This window comes from Oncorhynchus mykiss, chromosome 3, assembly GCF_057628025.1.
Source record: "Oncorhynchus mykiss isolate SJ-2025 chromosome 3, ASM5762802v1, whole genome shotgun sequence".
Classification (NCBI taxonomy): Eukaryota; Metazoa; Chordata; class Actinopteri; order Salmoniformes; family Salmonidae; genus Oncorhynchus; species Oncorhynchus mykiss.
Genome location: NC_143024.1, coordinates 4,961,430 through 4,981,430, shown reverse-complemented (window position 1 = coordinate 4,981,430; position 20,001 = coordinate 4,961,430). Strand labels below are relative to the sequence as shown.

At 48.2% G+C, this 20,001-nt stretch overlaps 1 protein-coding gene across 2 annotated transcripts in view; it reads right to left on the bottom strand.

The window, feature by feature from the left end:
* Positions 1-20,001, bottom strand: part of LOC149984277 (eukaryotic translation initiation factor 3 subunit H) — a 94,556-nt gene that overhangs the window by 4,549 nt on the left and 70,006 nt on the right. The window contains exons 5-6 of one of the 2 annotated variants that reach the window (XR_016491660.1): positions 19,698-19,847; positions 924-1,091 (exon numbers count right to left, since the gene is read on the bottom strand). Coding sequence is in view for 1 of the 2 variants with exons in the window: in XM_090219645.1 (XP_090075771.1) it covers positions 924-1,044; positions 19,698-19,847 (271 nt within the window). In the remaining variant the exon portion in view is untranslated. The remainder of the gene's footprint in view (positions 1-923; positions 1,092-19,697; positions 19,848-20,001) is intronic. The other variant, XM_090219645.1, reaches the window with a different exon arrangement.

Sequence of the window (20,001 nt, the reverse complement as noted above, 5' to 3'; positions counted from 1 at the left end):
CAATATTATATAGTACCAAGCCTCTGTCTCCCTGGTATAGTGGATACATCAATATTATATAGTACCAAGCCTCTGTCTCCCTGGTATAGTGGATACATCAATATTATATAGTACCAAGTCTCTGTCTCCCTGATATAGTGGATACATCAATATTATATAGTACCAAGCCTCTGTCTCCCTGGTATAGTGGATACATCAATATTATATAGTACCAAGCCTCTGTCTCCCTGGTATAGTGGATACATCAATATTATATAGTACCAAGTCTCTGTCTCCCTGATATAGTGGATACATCAATATTATATAGTACCAAGCCTCTGTCTCCCTGGTATAGTGGATACATCAATATTATATAGTACCAAGCCTCTGTCTCCCTGGTATAGTGGATACATCAATATTATATAGTACCAAGCCTCTGTCTCCCTGATATAGTGGATACATCAATATTATATAGTACCAAGCCTCTGTCTCCCTGGTATAGTGGATACATCAATATTATATAGTACCAGGCCTCTGTCCCCCTGGTATTGTGGATCTGGTTAGCAGCTTCCCTGCAGGACAGTCAGGACAAGTCCCAAATACTACCCGCTCTCTTAAATAGTGCACTACTTTAGATGAAAACCCAATGGTCTCTCTCTCCCTCCCCCTCCCTTCCTCTCTGGAGGAGAGGACTCCCTGTGGACAGGGTCTAAACCTAATTCTATAACGCCCCTCTAACACAATCACTGTCCAGGAAGTAGATTATCTCATTATCAACTACAGTGTGTTGATTACATTTTCCCATCATGATAATAGAATGTGTGTGTGTGTCTCTCTCTGTGGGTGTGTGTGTGTGTGTGTGTGTGTGTGTCTCTCTCTCTGTGGGTGGGTGTGTACGTCTCTGTGGGTGTGTGTGTCTCTCTGTGTCTCTGTGTGTGTGTTACCTGGTGTTTCTGCTGCTGTTGCTTGCTGAGGTTACGGCTGTAGGTGTTATACTTGACAATGTCCTGACTCATATCATCCACTCTGTCCATCAGGAGCTGCAGAGACTTCTCCAGGTGGTTACTGAGGGGAGATGAATTACACATTAGATGACATTCTCCAGGTGGTTACTGAGGGGAGATGAACTACACACTACAGATGCTAGGAACAGACAGTGGCGTCTGTCGTCCGAGGGGGGACAGGTTCACTCAGCCGTCCATAGCTCTGGTGTTTCCTCTCTCTTTCTCTCTCTCGGTCTCACACAGCCAAGGCCGCGGGACCAGACGGATTACCAGGACGGGTACTCAAGGCATAAACGCTGACCCGCCGGGAAGTGTCTTCACTGACATGTTCAACCTCTCCCTGACCCCGTCTGTAAATACCCCCAGTCTGTAAATCCTGAAGCTGGGCGACAGAAGAGGAAATAACTTATCCCGGCCATGAAAGCTGCCAGAGACATTGCTTACATCCACTATGACAGGCTCATTGCCCCCCCCCCCCCCCCCCCCCCTAAAAGTCTGGAAGGGATGGGAGAGCCTATGGGTTCGTAGATTCAACCCCGCAGCACAACACACACCAACTGACTGCTGAATGTATATTTCTATTCTTCTTGCTTTCTTTGTTCTTCTCCATATTAATGTCTGTCTATGAGAAGCTGCCCAGGAAAGGGCTGAAAACGGCCCATATTATGTCTGTCTATGAGAAGCTGCCCAGGAAAGGGCTGAAAACGGCCCATATTATGTCTGTCTATGAGAAGCTGCCCAGGAAAGGGCTGAAAACGGCCCATATTATGTCTGTCTATGAGAAGCTGCCCAGGAAAGGGCTGAAAACGGACCATATTATGCCTGTCTATGAGAAGCTGCCCAGGAAAGGGCTGAAAACGGCCCATATTATGCCTGTCTATGAGAAGCTGCCCAGGAAAGGGCTGAACACGGCCCATATTATGCCTGTCTATGAGAAGCTGCCCAGGAAAGGGCTGAAAACAGCCCATATTATGTCTGTCTATGAGAAGCTGCCCAGGAAAGGGCTGAACACGGCCCATATTAATATATATAATAGCCTTAGAAATAAGGGTCAGGAAATCAATAACTTGCTAACATCCGATAACATTTATAGAATTAGCCTTTTCTGAGAATCACTTTGATAATTCCTTTGATGGTACAGCAGTAGCAATACAAGGATATAACATCTACAGAAGAGACAGGAATGCTTATGGGGGAGGTGTTGCTGTATATATTCAGAGCCATATTCCCCGTAATGCTTAGAGAAGATCTTATGTCAAGTGTTATTGAAGTGTTGTGGTTGCAGGTTCACTTGGCACTTCATCTAAAGCCTTTTCTTTAGGGGTGCTGCTATAGGCCACCAAGTGCCAACAGTCAGTATCTAAATAATATGTGTGAAATGCTTCATAGTGGATGTGATGTAAACAGAGAGGTCTACTTTCTCAGGGGACCTTGAATATTGACTGGTTTTCATCAAGCTGTCCACTCAAGAGGAAGCTTCTTACTGTAACCAGTGCCTGTAATCTGGTTCAGGTTATTAATCAACCTACCAGGGTGTTTACAAACACTACAGGAACAAGATCATCCACGTGTATCGATCACATTGCTACTAATACTGTAGAACGTTGTTTATTCGTACCCATTGGATACAGTGATCACAGTACAGTGGCTATATACAGGAAGGACAAAGCTCCAACAGCAGGGCCTAAAATAGTATATAAGAGATCATACAAAACATTTAACTGTGACTCTTATGCGGACGATGTTACACATATTTGTTGATGTGATTAATAAGGAGCATCCAGACGCTACTCTTATTGAAAATATTAAAATAGCTTTTTTCAATTATTGATAAACAAGCACCGGTTAAGAAACTGACTGTTAGAACTGTTAAGGCTCCATGGATCGATGAGGAAACTGACTGTCAGAACTGTTAAGGCTCCGTGGATCGATGAGGAAATGAAGAAACTGACTGTCAGAACTGTTAAGGCTCCGTGGATCGATGAGGAAACTGACTCTCAGAACTGTTAAGGCTCTGTGGATCGATGAAGAAACTGACTCTCAGAACTGTTAAGGCTCCGTGGATCGATGAAGAAACTGACTCTCAGAACCGTTAAGGCTCCGTGGATCGATGAGGAAACTGACTGTTAGAACTGTTAAGGCTCCGTGGATCGATGAAGAAACTGACTGTCAGAACTGTTAAGGCTCCGTGGATCGATGAGGAAACTGACTGTCAGAACTGTTAAGGCTCCATGGATCGATGAGGAAACTGACTCTCAGAACTGTTAAGGGCTCCATGGATCGATGAGGAAACTGACTCTCAGAACTGTTAAGGCTCCATGGATCGATGAGGAAACTGACTGTTAGAACTGTTAAGGCTCCATGGATCGATGAGGAAATGAAGAAACTGTATTGGTTGAAAGAGATGGGACAACAGGAAGTGGCTAATAAGTCTGTCTGTACATCTGACTGGCCGACTTCCTGCCGAAGTGAGAAATGATACGGCTCGACTCATCAACAACAGGAAGTGGCTAATAAGTCTGTCTGTACATCTGACTGGACTTCCTGCGAAGTGAGAAATGATACGGCTCGACTCATCAACAACAGGAAGTGGCTAATAAGTCTGTCTGTACATCTGACTGGACTTCCTGCGAAGTGAGAAATGATACGGCTCGACTCATCAACAACAGGAAGTGGCTAATAAGTCTGTCTGTACATCTGACTGGACTTCCTGCCGAAGTGAGAAATGATACGGCTCGACTCATCAACAACAGGAAGTGGCTAATAAGTCTGGCTGTACATCTGACTAGCCGACTTCCTGCGAAGTGAGAAATGATACGGCTCGACTCATCAACAACAGGAAGTGGCTAATAAGTCTGTCTGTACATCTGACAGGCCGACTTCCTGCGAAGTGAGAAATGATACGGCCCGACTCATCAACAACAGGAAGTGGCTAATAAGTCTGGCTGTACATCTGACTGGCCGACTTCCTGCCGAAGTGAGAAATGATACGGCTCGACTCATCAACAACAGGAAGTGGCTAATAAGTCTGGCTGTACATCTGACTGGCCGACTTCCTGCGAAGTGAGAAATGATACGGCTCGACTCATCAACAACAGAAGAAGAAACTGTATGATGAAGATCAACAATATAAAACGTACTTTAAATGGAATTATGGGTAGAAAAGACTGATTCTACTCCGTCTTTCAGCGAATCAGATGGCTTATTCATCACAGAACCATTTGATGTTGCCAATTAGGTTCGTGATTATTTCATTGCCAAAGTGGGAAAGTTTAGAAAGGGGGAAAAATGCCAGTGAGCAATTGTGCTCATGCATAAAACAACTACTAATGAAAAGGAAAAGCATTGGAATTTTATAAAGTTAGCGAGGGAGATGTGGAACAATCAATCAATAATGAACAACCTTCCTGGCATTGACAACTTAAGAAGGGAAGCTAGTGAAGATGGTAACTGACTCTATAGCCACTCCTAATCGGTCATTATCTATAATCTGAATCTAGAGGGGAGTCTGTCTTCCGTCTAGGCCTGACGACAAAGTCATTCCGCTCCCCAAGAGCGGTAAAGGGGCCTTTAAAAATGGCTCTAACGGCAAAACCTTTCAGCTTGTTGCCAGCTCTTAGAAAACTGTTTGGGTGGAGAGAAAAAAAAACGTGTTTCGACCAAATACAATGCTATTTCTCTAACAACAGTCTTTCAGCATGCTTATAAAAGAAGGGTACTCAACATGTACTGCACTGACAAGTGGACTGATGATTGGTTGAAAGAATAAGGAGATTGCTTGATGACAGCTTTGCACACTCTTCGCATTCTCTCAACCAGCTTCATGAGATGAGTCATCTGGAATGCATTTAAATTAACAGGTGTGCCTTGTTCAAAGTTATTTTGTGCCATTTCTTTCCGTCTTAATGAGTTTGAGCCAATCAGTTGTGTTGTGACAAGGTAGGGGATATACAGAAGATAACCCTGTTTGGTAACAGACCAAGTCCATATTATGGCAAGAAATGCTCAAATAAGCAAAGAGAAACGACAGTCCATTACTTTAAAAGACATGAAGGTCAGTCAATACGGAGAATTTCAAGAAAGTTTCTTCCAAGTTACAGCCGCAAAAACCATCAAGCGCTATGATGAAACTGTCTCTCATGAGGACCGCCACAGGAAAGGAAGACCCAGAGTTACCTCTGCTGCAGAGGATAAATTCATTAGAGTTTACTGCACTTCAGATTTCAGCCCAAATAAATGCTTCACAGAGTTCCAGTAACAGACACATCTCAACATCAACTGTTCAGAGGAGACTCGTTAAATCGGTCTTTCATGGTCGAATTGCTGCAAAGAAACCACTACTAAAGGACACCAATAAGAAGAAGAGACTTGCTTGGGCCAAGAAACACGAGCAATGGACATTAGACTGGTGGAAATCTGTCCTTTGGTCTGATGAGTCCAAATGTAAGATTTTTATGGTTCCAACCGCTGTGTCTTTGAGAGACGAAGGGGAAGTGAACGGAGGATCTCCACATGTATGGTACACACACACACACACACACACACCCCCGTTCATAAGTTTGGGGTCACTTAGACGTGTCCTCGTTTTTGAAAGAAAAGCTAATATTTTGTCCATTAAAATAACATTAAATTGATCAGAAATACAGTGTAGATATTGTTAATGTTGTAAATGACTATTGTAGCTGGAAACGGCTGATTTTTATGGAATATCTAGATAGGCGTACAGAGGCCCTTTATCAGCAACCATCCCTCCTGTGTTCCAATGGCACATTGTGTTAGCTAATCCAAGTTTATCATTTTAAAAGGCTAATTGGTCATTAGAAAACCCATTTTCAGATGTGCTAAAATAATTGTAAACTGTTCTGATTAAAGAAGCAATAAAACTGTCCTTCTTTAGACTAGTTGAGTATCTGGAGAGTCAGCATTTGTGGGTTCGATTACAGGCTCAAAATGGCTAGAATCAAAGACCTTTCTTCTGAAACTCGTCAGTCTATTCTTTTTCTGAGAAATGAAGGCTATTCCATGCTTGAAATAGCTAAGAAACTGAAAATCTCGTACAACGCTGTGTACGACTCCCTTCACAGAACAGCACAAACTGTCTCTAACCAGAATAGAAAGAGTGGGAGGCCCCGGCGCACAACTGAGCAAGAAGACAAGTACATTAGAGCGTCTAGTTTGTGAAACAGATGCCTCACAAGTCCTCAACTGGCAGGTTCATTAAATAGTACCCGCAAAACACCAGTCTCAACGTCAACAGTGAAGAGGCGACTCCGGGATGCTGGCCTTCCAGGCAGAGTTCCTCTGTCCAGTGTCTGTGTTCTTTTGCCCATCTTAATCTTTTCTTTTTATTGGCCAGTCTGAGATGAGGCTTTTTCTTTGAAACTCTGCCAAGAAGGTCAGCACCCCTGAGTCGCCTCTTCACTGTTGACATTGAGACTGGTGTTTTGCGGGTACTATTTAATGAAGCTGCCAGTTGAGGATTTGTGAGAGGAGTCTGTTTCTCAAACTAGACACTCTAATGTACTTGTCCTCTTGTTCAGTTGTGCACCGAGTCAGTCCACCTTCTGAATGAATGGAAGAATCTCTCTACAGATTTCTCTCTACACTGATCTCCTTCACCTCAGAACAGAGTGTTTTGGATAAAAAAAACATTTCACATCTCTCTTATAACCTGCACTCAATTAACCTTCCCTCTCACGCCCCTGCTCCATGTTCACAACCCTTTCAGAGGGGGCTGGGGCACAGGAGAGGGCCTGCTGAAAACCCTTTCAGAGAGGGCTGGGGCACAGGAGAGGACCTGCTGAAACCCCTTTCAGAGAGGGCTGGGGCACAGGAGAGGTCCTGCTGAAACCCTTTCAGAGAGGGCTGGGGCACAGGAGAGGACCTGGAGAAAAACATGATGTTTTAGTGCTTCTGAATGGAAGAGATGAACACTATGGACTAATACCACAACACTATGGACTAATACCACAACACTATGGACTAATACCACAACACTGTGGACTAATACCACAACACTGTGGACTAATACCACAACACTGTGGACTAATACCACAACACTGTGGACTAATACCACAACACTGTGGACTAATACCACAACACTGTGGACTAATACCACAACACTGTGGACTAATACCACAACACTGTGGACTAATACCACAACACTATGGACTAATACCACAACACTATGGACTAACACCACAACACTATGGACTAACACCACAACACTATAGACTAATACCACAACACTATGGACTAATACCACAACACTATGGACTAATACCACAACACTATGGACTAATACCACAACACTATGGACTAATACCACAACACTATAGACTAATACCACAACACTATGGACTAACACCACAACACTATGGACTAATACCACAACACTATGGACTAATACCACAACACTATGGACTAACACCACAACACTATGGACTAATACCACAACACTATAGACTAATACCACAACACTATGGACTAATACCACCACACTATGGACTAACACCACCACACTATAGACTAATACCACAACACTATGGACTAATACCACAACACTATGGACTAATACCACAACACTATGGACTAATACCACAACACTATGGACTAATACCACACTATGGACTAACACCACAACACTATGGACTAATACCACAACACTATGGACTAATACCACAACACTATGGACTAATACCACAACACTATAGACTAATACAACAACACTATAGACTAATACCACACTGGACTAATACCACAACACTATGGACTAACACCACAACACTATAGACTAATACCACACTATGGACAAATACCACAACACTATACACTAATACCACACTATGGACTAATACCACAACACTATGGACTAATACCACAACACTATGGACTAACACCACAACACTATGGACTAATACCACAACACTATGGACTAACACCACAACACTATGGACTAATACCACAACACTATGGACTAACACCACAACACTATGGACTAACACCACAACACTATGGACTAATACCACAACACTATGGACTAACACCACAACACTATGGACTAATACCACAACACTATGGACTAACACCACAACACTATGGACTAATACCACAACACTATGGACTAATACCACAACACTATGGACTAACACCACAACACTATGGACTAACACCACAACACTATGGACTAACACCACAACACTATGGACTAACACCACAACACTATGGACTAACACCACAACACTATGGACTAACACCACAACACTATGGACTAACACCACAACACTATGGACTAACACCACAACACTATGGACTAACACCACAACACTATGGACTAACACCACAACACTATGGACTAACACCACAACACTATGGACTAATACCACAACACTATGGACTAATACCACACTATGGACTAATACAACAACACTGTGGACTAATGCCACACTATGGACTAATACCACACTATGGACTAATACCACAACACTACTAAGGGACTAATACCACAACACTATGGACTAATACCACACTATGGACTAATACCACAACACTATGGACTAATACCACAACACTATGGACTAATACAACAACACTATGGACTAATACCACACTATGGACTAATACAACAACACTATGGACTAATACAACAACACTATGGACTAAAACAACACAAGAGATCCTCTCTTCTAATAGGCCGACCTGCCAACAGGAATGAGATATAATATGGTATAAATAATGACAAGGTACATGATAAGGACATGTCACGATGACTGTTAGTGACACCTGGTTTTTAGAAGGAACAAAACACTGTTCTCAGAATATGACGATAACAAATGTGGCCGATGTGAAAACGACACAGTGGAAACGACATCAAATCTATTACCTGTTAAGATGTGAAGCATCTCTGTCCACACGGACAGAAGGACCAAGCAACGCACGAGGCAATCTGACAACTTCAGAAAACCCATTTTGGCCAGACATTTCATGGCTAGACTCTGCAACAGGGCCCCACAGGGGGAGGATAGAGAGAGAGAGTGAGTTCAGAACTATTCATACTCCTTCACCTATTCTACATGCTGTTGTGCTACAGCCTGAATTCAAAATGGATTCCGTTTATTTAAAAACCGAATGTCGCCCAACTTCACACAATACCCCCATAATGACAAAGTGAAAACATGTTTTTTAGAATTTTTTTGAAAATGAAATATTTAATTTCTATAAGTATTCTCACACACACACCCCCTTTGTAAAAAGCACTTTAGGCAGTGATTACAGCCGAGGGTTTTTCTGTGGATGTCTCTAAGAGCTTCCCACACCTGGAGTGTGCAAAACAACATCATTTATTTTTTATGATTCAAGCTCTGTCAAATTGGTTGTTGATCATTGCCATGTTCAAGTAGATTTAAATCTAAACTGTAACTCGGCATCTCAGGAATAGTCACTGTCTTCTTGGTAAGCAACTCCAGTGTAGCTTTGGCCTCGTGTCTTAGGTTATTGTCCTGTTGAAATGTGAATTCATCTCCTTGTGTCTAGTGGAAAGCAGAACCGGGTTTTCCTCTAGGATTTTACCTGTGCTTAGCTTCATTCCGTTTTTTTTTTATTTATCCTGAAAAACTCCCTTAGTCCTTAGCGATTACAAGTATACCCATAACATGATGCAGCCAACACTATGCTAGAAAATATGTAGAGTGGTACTCAGTAATGTGTTGTAATTGCCCCAAACACCATTAAGGACCAAAAATCTATTGCTTTGACATTGTTTTTTTGTTTGGAATATTTGTACGGGCATCTTTCTTCTCACTCTGTCATTTCGGTTATCATTGTCGAGTAACAATACTGAACAAAAATATAAAAATGCAACATGTAAAGTGTTGGTCCCATGTTTCATGAGCTGAAATAAGATCCCGGAAATGTTCCATACGCAAAAAAACAACAACAAAAAAACATCTCTCAAATTTGTTTACATCCCTGTTAGTGAGCATTTCTCCTGTGCCAAGATAATCCATCCACCTGACAGGTGTGGCATATCAAGAAAGTGATTAAACAGCATGATCATTACACAGGTGCACCTTGTGCTGGGGACAATACATTTTTAAAAATGCGCAGTTTTGTCACACAACACAATGACACACGGATGTCTCAAGTTGAGGGAACACGTGCAGTTGGTTTCCTGACTGCAAGGAATGTCCACCAGAGCTGTTGCCAGAGAATTGTATGTGTCAGGAAGACCAGCAGTTCATAACTTACTCAGTTTTCTAGATGTTTAATGAGGGACCACTGTTAATCCGTTGGCAATCAATAATGAAGTGAATACCCAGGATTCATTCAAAATGGCACCCTATTCCCTCTATAGGTCTCTCTGCTCAAAAGTAGTGTGCTATATAGGGTATAGGGTGCCATCTATATAGGGCCTTCTGGTCAAAAGTAGTGCGCTATACAGGGAAAAGGGTGCCATCTATATAGGGCCGTCTGGTCAAAAGTAGTGCTCTATACAGGGAAAAGGGTGCCATTTGGGATACAAACTGCTCTAAATGGATCAAAGCGCCTCAGAGGAATCTCCATTATCAGAGAGAGGGAGTAGTGAGGGGAAATGGCTTTTATAACACAGAGAGGGAGTAGTGAGGGGAAATGGCTTTTATAACACAGAGAGGGAGTAGTGAGGGGAAATGGCTTTTATAAACACAGAGAGGGAGTAGTGAGGGGAAATGGCTTTTATAACACAGAGAGGGAGGGAGTAGTGAGGGGAAATGGCTTTTATAACACAGAGAGAGAGGGAGTAGTGAGGGGAAATGGCTTTTATAACAGAGAGAGAGGGAGTAGTGAGGGGAAATGGCTTTTATAACAGAGAGAGGGAGTAGTGAGGGGAAATGGCTTTTATAACACAGAGAGGGAGTAGTGAGGGGAAATGGCTTTTATAACACAGAGAGGGAGTAGTGAGGGGAAATGGCTTTTATAAACACAGAGAGGGAGTAGTGAGGGGAAATGGCTTTTATAACACAGAGAGGGAGGGAGTAGTGAGGGGAAATGGCTTTTTATAACACAGAGAGGGAGTAGTGAGGGGAAATGGCTTTTATAACACAGAGAGGGAGGGAGTAGTGAGGGGAAATTGCTTTTTATAACACAGAGAGGGAGTAGTGAGGGGAAATGGCTTTTATAACACAGAGAGGGAGGGAGTAGTGAGGGGAAATGGCTTTTTATAACACAGAGAGGGAGGGAGTAGTGAGGGGAAATTGCTTTTTATAACAGAGAGGGAGTAGTGAGGGGAAATGGCTTTTATAACACAGAGAGGGAGGGAGTAGTGAGGGGAAATGGCTTTTTATAACACAGAGAGGGAGGGAGTAGTGGGGGGAAATGGCTTTTATAACACAGAGAGAGAGGGAGTAGTGAGGGGAAATGGCTTTTATAACACAGAGAGAGAGGGAGTAGTGAGGGGAAATGCCTTTTATAACACAGAGAGGGAGTAGTGAGGGGAAATGGCTTTTATAACACAGAGAGAGAGTAGTGAGGGGAAATGGCTTTTATAACACAGAGAGGGAGTAGTGAGGGGAAATGGCTTTTATAACACAGAGAGGGAGTAGTGAGGGGAAATGGCTTTTATAACACAGAGAGGGAGGGAGTAGTGAGGGGAAATGGCTTTTATAACACAGAGAGGGAGTAGTGAGGGGAAATGGCTTTTATAACACAGAGGGGGAGTAGTGAGGGGAAATGGCTTTTATAACACAGAGAGGGAGTAGTGAGGGGAAATGGCTTTTATAACACAGAGAGGAAGTAGTGAGGGGAAATGGCTTTTATAACACAGTGCCTAGGAGGATGAGGTAGGAAAGCAGTCCATTTGGTGTTCAGTAAGTGGACTAAGACAGACATGGTTGGTAGTTTATCTACAAAGTGCGTAGGGGGTAGCGCGTAGGGGGTAGCGCGTAGGGGGTAGCGCGTAGTGCGTAGGGGGTAGTACCAGTGTTATCCATTAGTGCCAGGTGTCGGCTAAAAATACATTTTCAGCCGGCTACATTTTCCACTTAAATCAACCAGGCGACTTTCCAATTGGCTCGTCAGAATAAAGGTCTGCCTCGTTAGTATGAACGATGTGCATCTTCTAGCCATCTAGCGACAGGACAGGCAGCTGTCAGTCACAAAATTAGCCACAACAGGGAAACACATCTGGTTTGTCAGCCTGCTGTCTGTCCTGCCTCTCAGAACCTGGGCGTGTTCCTGCTGTCTGTCCTGCCTCTCAGAACCTGGGCGTGTGTCTGCTGTCTGTCCTGCCTCTCAGAACCTGGGTGTGTCTGCTGTCTGTCCTGCCTCTCAGAACCTGGGCGTGTGTCTGCTGTCTGTCCTGCCTCTCAGAACCTGGGCGTGTTCCTGCTGTCTGTCCTGCCTCTCAGAACCTGGGCGTGTGTCTGCTGTCTGTCCTGCCTCTCAGAACCTGGGCGTGTGTCTGCTGTCTGTCCTGCCTCTCAGAACCTGGGCGTGTTCCTGCTGTCTGTCCTGCCTCTCAGAACCTGGGCGTGTTCCTGCTGTCTGTCCTGCCTCTCAGAACCTGGGCGTGTTCCTGCTGTCTGTCCTGCCTCTCAGAACCTGGGTGTGTGGGCTCTGTGGTTGAAGTCAGATTTCTTCACACGTAGGGAGAGAGCATGATGCTTCATCGTCTCTGAGTGGATTACCCCCCCCCCCCCCCACCACATAACGAGGTAAGGATTAGCCCCCCCCCACATAACGAGGTAAGGATTAGCCCCCCCCCCCCACATAACGAGGTAAGGATTAGCCCCCCCCCACATAACGAGGTAAGGATTAGCCCCCCCCCCACATAACGAGGAAAGGATTAGCCCCCCCCCCCCACATAACGAGGTAAGGATTAGCCCCCCCACATAACGAGGTAAGGATTAGTCCCCCCCCCCACATAACGAGGTAAGGATTAGCCCCCCCCCAACGAGGTAAGGATTAGTCCGTCCTCCACACATAACGAGGTAAGGATTAGCCCCCCCCCCCCCATAATGAGGTAAGGATTAACACCCCCCCCCCACATAACGAGGTAAGGATTAGCCCCCCCTCCCACATAACGAGGTAAGGATTAGCCCCCCCCCCCCCCCCACATGAGGTAAGGATTAGCACCCCCCCACACACACACACACATAACGAGGTAACGATTAGTCCGTCCTCCCCACATAACGAGGTAAGGATTAGCCCCCCCCCCCCCAACATAAGGAGGCAAGGATTAGCCCCCCCCCCCCCAACACCCCACATAAGGAGGTAAGGATTAGCCCCCCCAACCCCCCACATAAGGAGGTAAGGATAAGCCCCCCCCCCCCAACGAGGTAAGGATTAGTCCGTCCTCCACACATAACGAGGTAAGGATTAGGCCCCCCCCATAATGAGGTAAGGACTAGCCCCCCCCCCCACATAACGAGGTAAGGATTAGCCCCCCCCTCACATAACGAGGTAAGGATTAGCCCCCCCCCCCCCAACGAGGTAAGGATTAGTCCGTCCTCCCCACATAACGAGGTAAGGATTAGCCCCCCCCCCCCCCCCAGGAGGTAAGGATTAGCCCCCCCCCCACATAACGAGGTAAGGATTAGCCCCCCCCCCCCCCCCAACGAGGTAAGGATTAGTCCGTCCTCCACACATAACGAGGTAAGGATTAGGCCCCCCCCATAATGAGGTAAGGACTAGCCCCCCCCCACATAACGAGGTAAGGATTAGCCCCCCCCTCACATAACGAGGTAAGGATTAGCCCCCCCCCCCCCCACAACGAGGTAAGGATTAGTCCGTCCTCCCCACATAACGAGGTAAGGATTAGCCCCCCCCCCCCAGGAGGTAAGGATTAGCCCCCCCCCCACATAACGAGGTAAGGATTAGCCCCCCCCCCCCAGGAGGTAAGGATTAGCCCCCCCCCCCCCCCCACATAAGGAGGTAAGGATTAGCCCACCCCCACATAACGAGGTAAGGATTAGCCCCTCCCCCCACATGAGGTAAGGATTAGCCCCTCCCCCCACATAACGAGGTAAGGATTAGTCCAGATCCATTTAGGATATTGTTTTCCTTTCCGTGTTTCACATGCAGCCATGACGTGTTGGTTCGATGGCTATTTACTGGGCTTTAATAGACGAACAGCTTGGGGGGGGCTAATCCTGACCTCGTTATGTGGGGGGTTGGGGGGGGCTAATCCTTACCTAGTTATGTGGGGGGTTGGGGGGGGGCTAATCCTTACCTCGTTATGTCCCCCACATAACGAGGTAAGGATTAGCCCACCCCCACATAACGAGGTAAGGATTAGCCCTCCCCCCACATAACGAGGTAAGGATTAGCCCCCCCCCACATAACGAGGTAAGGATTAGCCCCCCCCCCCCACATAACGAGGTAAGGATTAGCCCCCCCCCCCCACATAACGAGGTAAGGATTCCCCCCACATAACGAGGTAAGGATTAGCCCCCCCCCCACATAACGAGGTAAGGATTAGCCCCTCCCCCCACATAACGAGGTAAGGATTAGCCCCCCCCCACATAACGAGGTAAGGATTAGCCCCTCCCCCCACATAACGAGGTAAGGATTAGCCCCTCCCCCCACATAACGAGGTAAGGATTAGCCCCTCCCCCCACATAACGGGGTAAGGATTAGCCCCTCCCCCCACATAACGAGGTAAGGATTAGCCCCCCCCCCACATAACGAGGTAAGGATTAGCCCCTCCCCCACATAACGAGGTAAGGATTAGCCCCCCCCCCACATAACGAGGTAAGGATTAGCCCCTCCCCCCACATAACGAGGTAAGGATTAGCCCCTCCCCCCACATAACGGGGTAAGGATTAGCCCCTCCCCCCACATAACGAGGTAAGGATTAGCCCCCCCCCCCCACATAACGAGGTAAGGATTAGCCCCTCCCCCACATAACGAGGTAAGGATTAGCCCCCCCCCACATAACGAGGTAAGGATTAGCCCCTCCCCCCACATAACGAGGTAAGGATTAGCCCCCCCCACATAACGAGGTAAGGATTAGCCCCCCCCCCCACATAACGAGGTAAGGATTAGCCCCTCCCCCCACATAACGAGGTAAGGATTAGCCCCTCCCCCCACATAATGAGGTAAGGATTAGCCCCCCCCCACATAATGAGGTAAGGATTAGCCCCCCCCCCCCACATAACGAGGTAAGGATTAGCCCCTCCCCCCACATAACGGGGTAAGGATTAGCCCCCCCCCCACATAACGAGGTAAGGATTAGCCCTCCCCCCACATAACGAGGTAAGGATTAGCCCCCCCCCCACATAACGAGGTAAGGATTAGCCCCTCCCCCCACATAACGAGGTAAGGATTAGCCCCCCCCCACATAACGAGGTAAGGATTAGCCCCCCCCCACATAACGAGGTAAGGATTAGCCCCTCCCCCCACATAACGGGGTAAGGATTAGCCCCCCCCCCCACATAACGAGGTAAGGATTAGCCCCCCCCCCACATAACGAGGTAAGGATTAGCCCCCCCCCCACATAACGAGGTAAGGATTAGCCCCTCCCCCCACATAACGGGGTAAGGATTAGCCCCCCCCCACATAACGAGGTAAGGATTAGCCCCCCCCCCCACATAACGAGGTAAGGATTAGCCCCCCCCCCCACATAACGAGGTAAGGATTAGCCCCTCCCCCCACATAACGAGGTAAGGATTAGCCCCTCCCCCCACATAATGAGGTAAGGATTAGCCCCCCCCCACATAATGAGGTAAGGATTAGCCCCCCCCCCCCCCACATAACGAGGTAAGGATTAGCCCCTCCCCCCACATAACGGGGTAAGGATTAGCCCCCCCCCACATAACGAGGTAAGGATTAGCCCCCCCCCCACATAACGAGGTAAGGATTAGCCCCCCCCCCCACATAACGAGGTAAGGATTAGCCCCTCCCCCCACATAACGAGGTAAGGATTAGCCCCCCCCCCCCACATAACGAGGTAAGGATTAGCCCCCCCCCCCCACATAACGAGGTAAGGATTAGCCCCTCCCCCCACATAACGGGGTAAGGATTAGCCCCCCCCCACATAACGAGGTAAGGATTAGCCCCCCCCCCCACATAACGAGGTAAGGATTAGCCCCTCCCCCCACATAACGGGGTAAGGATTAGCCCCCCCCCCACATAACGAGGTAAGGATTAGCCCCCCCCCCCCCACATAACGAGGTAAGGATTAGCCCCTCCCCCCACATAACGGGGTAAGGATTAGCCCCCCCCCACATAACGAGGTAAGGATTAGCCCCCCCCCCACATAACGAGGTAAGGATTAGCCCCCCCCCCACATAACGAGGTAAGGATTAGCCCCTCCCCCCACATAACGGGGTAAGGATTAGCCCCCCCCCACATAACGAGGTAAGGATTAGCCCCCCCCCCACATAACGAGGTAAGGATTAGCCCCCCCCCCCACATAACGAGGTAAGGATTAGCCCCTCCCCCCACATAACGAGGTAAGGATTAGCCCCTCCCCCCACATAACGAGGTAAGGATTAGCCCCTCCCCCCACATAATGAGGTAAGGATTAGCCCCCCCCCACATAATGAGGTAAGGATTAGCCCCCCCCCCCCCCCACATAACGAGGTAAGGATTAGCCCCTCCCCCCACATAACGGGGTAAGGATTAGCCCCCCCCCACATAACGAGGTAAGGATTAGCCCCCCCCCCCCACATAACGAGGTAAGGATTAGCCCCCCCCCACATAACGAGGTAAGGATTAGCCCCCCCCCCCCCACATAACGAGGTAAGGATTAGCCCCTCCCCCCACATAACGGGGTAAGGATTAGCCCCCCCCCACATAACGAGGTAAGGATTAGCCCCCCCCCCACATAACGAGGTAAGGATTAGCCCCCCCCCCCACATAACGAGGTAAGGATTAGCCCCTCCCCCCACATAACGGGGTAAGGATTAGCCCCCCCCCACATAACGAGGTAAGGATTAGCCCCCCCCCCCCCACATAACGAGGTAAGGATTAGCCCCTCCCCCCACATAACGGGGTAAGGATTAGCCCCCCCCCACATAACGAGGTAAGGATTAGCCCCCCCCCCACATAACGAGGTAAGGATTAGCCCCCCCCCCACATAACGAGGTAAGGATTAGCCCCTCCCCCCACATAACGGGGTAAGGATTAGCCCCCCCCCACATAACGAGGTAAGGATTAGCCCCCCCCCCCACATAACGAGGTAAGGATTAGCCCCCCCCCCCACATAACGAGGTAAGGATTAGCCCCTCCCCCCACATAACGAGGTAAGGATTAGCCCCTCCCCCCACATAACGAGGTAAGGATTAGCCCCTCCCCCCACATAACGAGGTAAGGATTAGCCCCCCCCCCACATAATGAGGTAAGGATTAGCCCCCCCCCCCCCCACATAACGAGGTAAGGATTAGCCCCTCCCCCCACATAACGGGGTAAGGATTAGCCCCCCCCACATAACGAGGTAAGGATTAGCCCCCCCCCCCACATAACGAGGTAAGGATTAGCCCCCCCCCCCCACATAACGAGGTAAGGATTAGCCCCTCCCCCCACATAACGAGGTAAGGATTAGCCCCCCCCCACATAACGAGGTAAGGATTAGCCCCCCCCCCCCCACATAACGAGGTAAGGATTAGCCCCTCCCCCCACATAACGGGGTAAGGATTAGCCCCCCCCCACATAACGAGGTAAGGATTAGCCCCCCCCCCACATAACGAGGTAAGGATTAGCCCCCCCCCACATAACGAGGTAAGGATTAGCCCCTCCCCCCACATAACGGGGTAAGGATTAGCCCCCCCCCCACATAACGAGGTAAGGATTAGCCCCCCCCCCACATAACGAGGTAAGGATTAGCCCCCCCCCCACATAACGAGGTAAGGATTAGCCCCTCCCCCCACATAACGGGGTAAGGATTAGCCCCCCCCCACATAACGAGGTAAGGATTAGCCCCCCCCCCCCACATAACGAGGTAAGGATTAGCCCCTCCCCCCACATAACGAGGTAAGGATTAGTCCAGATCCATTTAGGATATTGTTCTCCTTTCCGTGTTTCACATGCAGCCATGACGTGTTGGTTCGATGGCTATTTACTGGGCTTTAATAGACGAACAGCAAGCTTGCCTCGTTCATTAAAAGGTGTCAAACTGACTGAATAAAGCCGATGTCATGTCCTTGCCATTCATAAATCAGACAACGTATTTACAGTATATGTCCGTGGTATCACAGCGGGACAAGTAACTGAAGATCTTGTTTTGTATTTTTCCATATGAAGTCCACCAGGACTTGCCAGACAGTGACGTTAAAAGGTGAGTGACTGGTCGGTAGCCTACCGATTGGCATCGGTGAGAGACACTTTAATTTGGCTCCCTTGTTTTTCATACCGGGGAGGCTTTTTGGTGAATCTCTGCAGATAAATGAATCAAAACATTCTATATAGTTGGTGTATCCTCCTCGGTGCAGGAACAATGGGTTCGTGGAGAGAGAGAGCTCTTTCATTAAATCGAGTGTAGAGGAGGGGTCCATTTGGGATTCAGATGTGGAGTAAGACGGACCTGGTTGGTTAGATAATAGACACAATGAGACAGCCAGAGCACAGCATCACCCCGTGACCAGCCGGACCCCCCCCCCCCCCCCGACCTACCTAGGGTAGACAGCTCCCACATCAACCCCTAGCCCCTACCTTCTATGGCACTAGGGTAGACAGCTCCCACATCAACCCCTAGCCCCTACCTTGTAGGGCACTAGGGTAGACAGCCCCCACATCAACCCCTAGCCCCTACCTTCTATGGCACTAGGGTAGACAGCTCCCACATCAACCCCTACCTTCTAGGGCACTAGGGTAGACAGCACCCACATCAACCCCTAGCCCCTACCTTCTAGGGCACTAGGGTAGACAGATCCCACATCAACCCCTAGCCCCTACCTTCTAGGGCACTAGGGTAGACAGATCCCACATCAACCCCTAGCCCCTACTTTCTAGGGCACTAGGGTAGACAGATCCCACATCAACCCCTAGCCCCTACCTTCTATGGCACTAGGGTAGACAGCTCCCACATCAACCCCTAGCCCCTAACTTCTAGGGCACTAGGATAGACAGCTCCCACATCAACCCCTAGCCCCTACCTTCTAGGGCACTAGGGTAGACAGCTCCCACATCAACCCCTAGCCCGTACCTTCTAGGGCACTAGGGTAGACAGCCCCCACATCAACCCATAGCCCCTACCTTCTAGGGCACTAGGGTAGACAGCCCCCACATCAACCCATAGCCCCTAGGGCACTAGGGTAGACAGCCCCCACATCAACCCCTAGCCCCTACCTTCTAAGGGTAGACAGCACCAAGTCACATACCTGCTGGAGAGGTTGAGCAGTTCGTGTTTGTCGGCCACAGTACACTTCTCCTCCAGCCCCCACATCAACCCCTAGCCCCTACCTTCTAGGGCACCAGGGTAGACAGCCCCCACATCAACCCATAGCCCCTAGGGCACTAGGGTAGACAGCCCCCACATCAACCCCTAGCCCCTAGCCCCTACCTTCTAAGGGTAGACAGCACCAAGTCACATACCTGCTGGAGAGGTTGAGCAGTTCGTGTTTGTCGGCCACAGTACACTTCTCCTCCAGCCCCCACATCAACCCCTAGCCCCTACCTTCTAGGGCACTAGGGTAGACAGCCCCCACATCAACCCATAGCCCCTAGGGCACTAGGGTAGACAGCCCCCACATCAACCCCTAGCCCCTACCTTCTAAGGGTAGACAGCACCAAGTCACATACCTGCTGGAGAGGTTGAGCAGTTCGTGTTTGTCGGCCACAGTACACTTCTCCTCCAGTTCCCACATCAGAACGTTGATCAGGTGGGAGTTCTTGATCACGATGGGAACCTCCTCAAACATGTGCTCAAAACCAATCATGGCCTTCTTCAATCTGAGGAGGAGGGAGAGAAAATAATCACTTCAGTTCAATTCATAGTCAATGATTCAACCCAGTTCAATTCAAAGTCAATGATTCAACCCAGTTCAATTCAAAGTCAATGATTCAACCCAGTTCAATTCAAAGTCAATGATTCAACCCAGTTCAA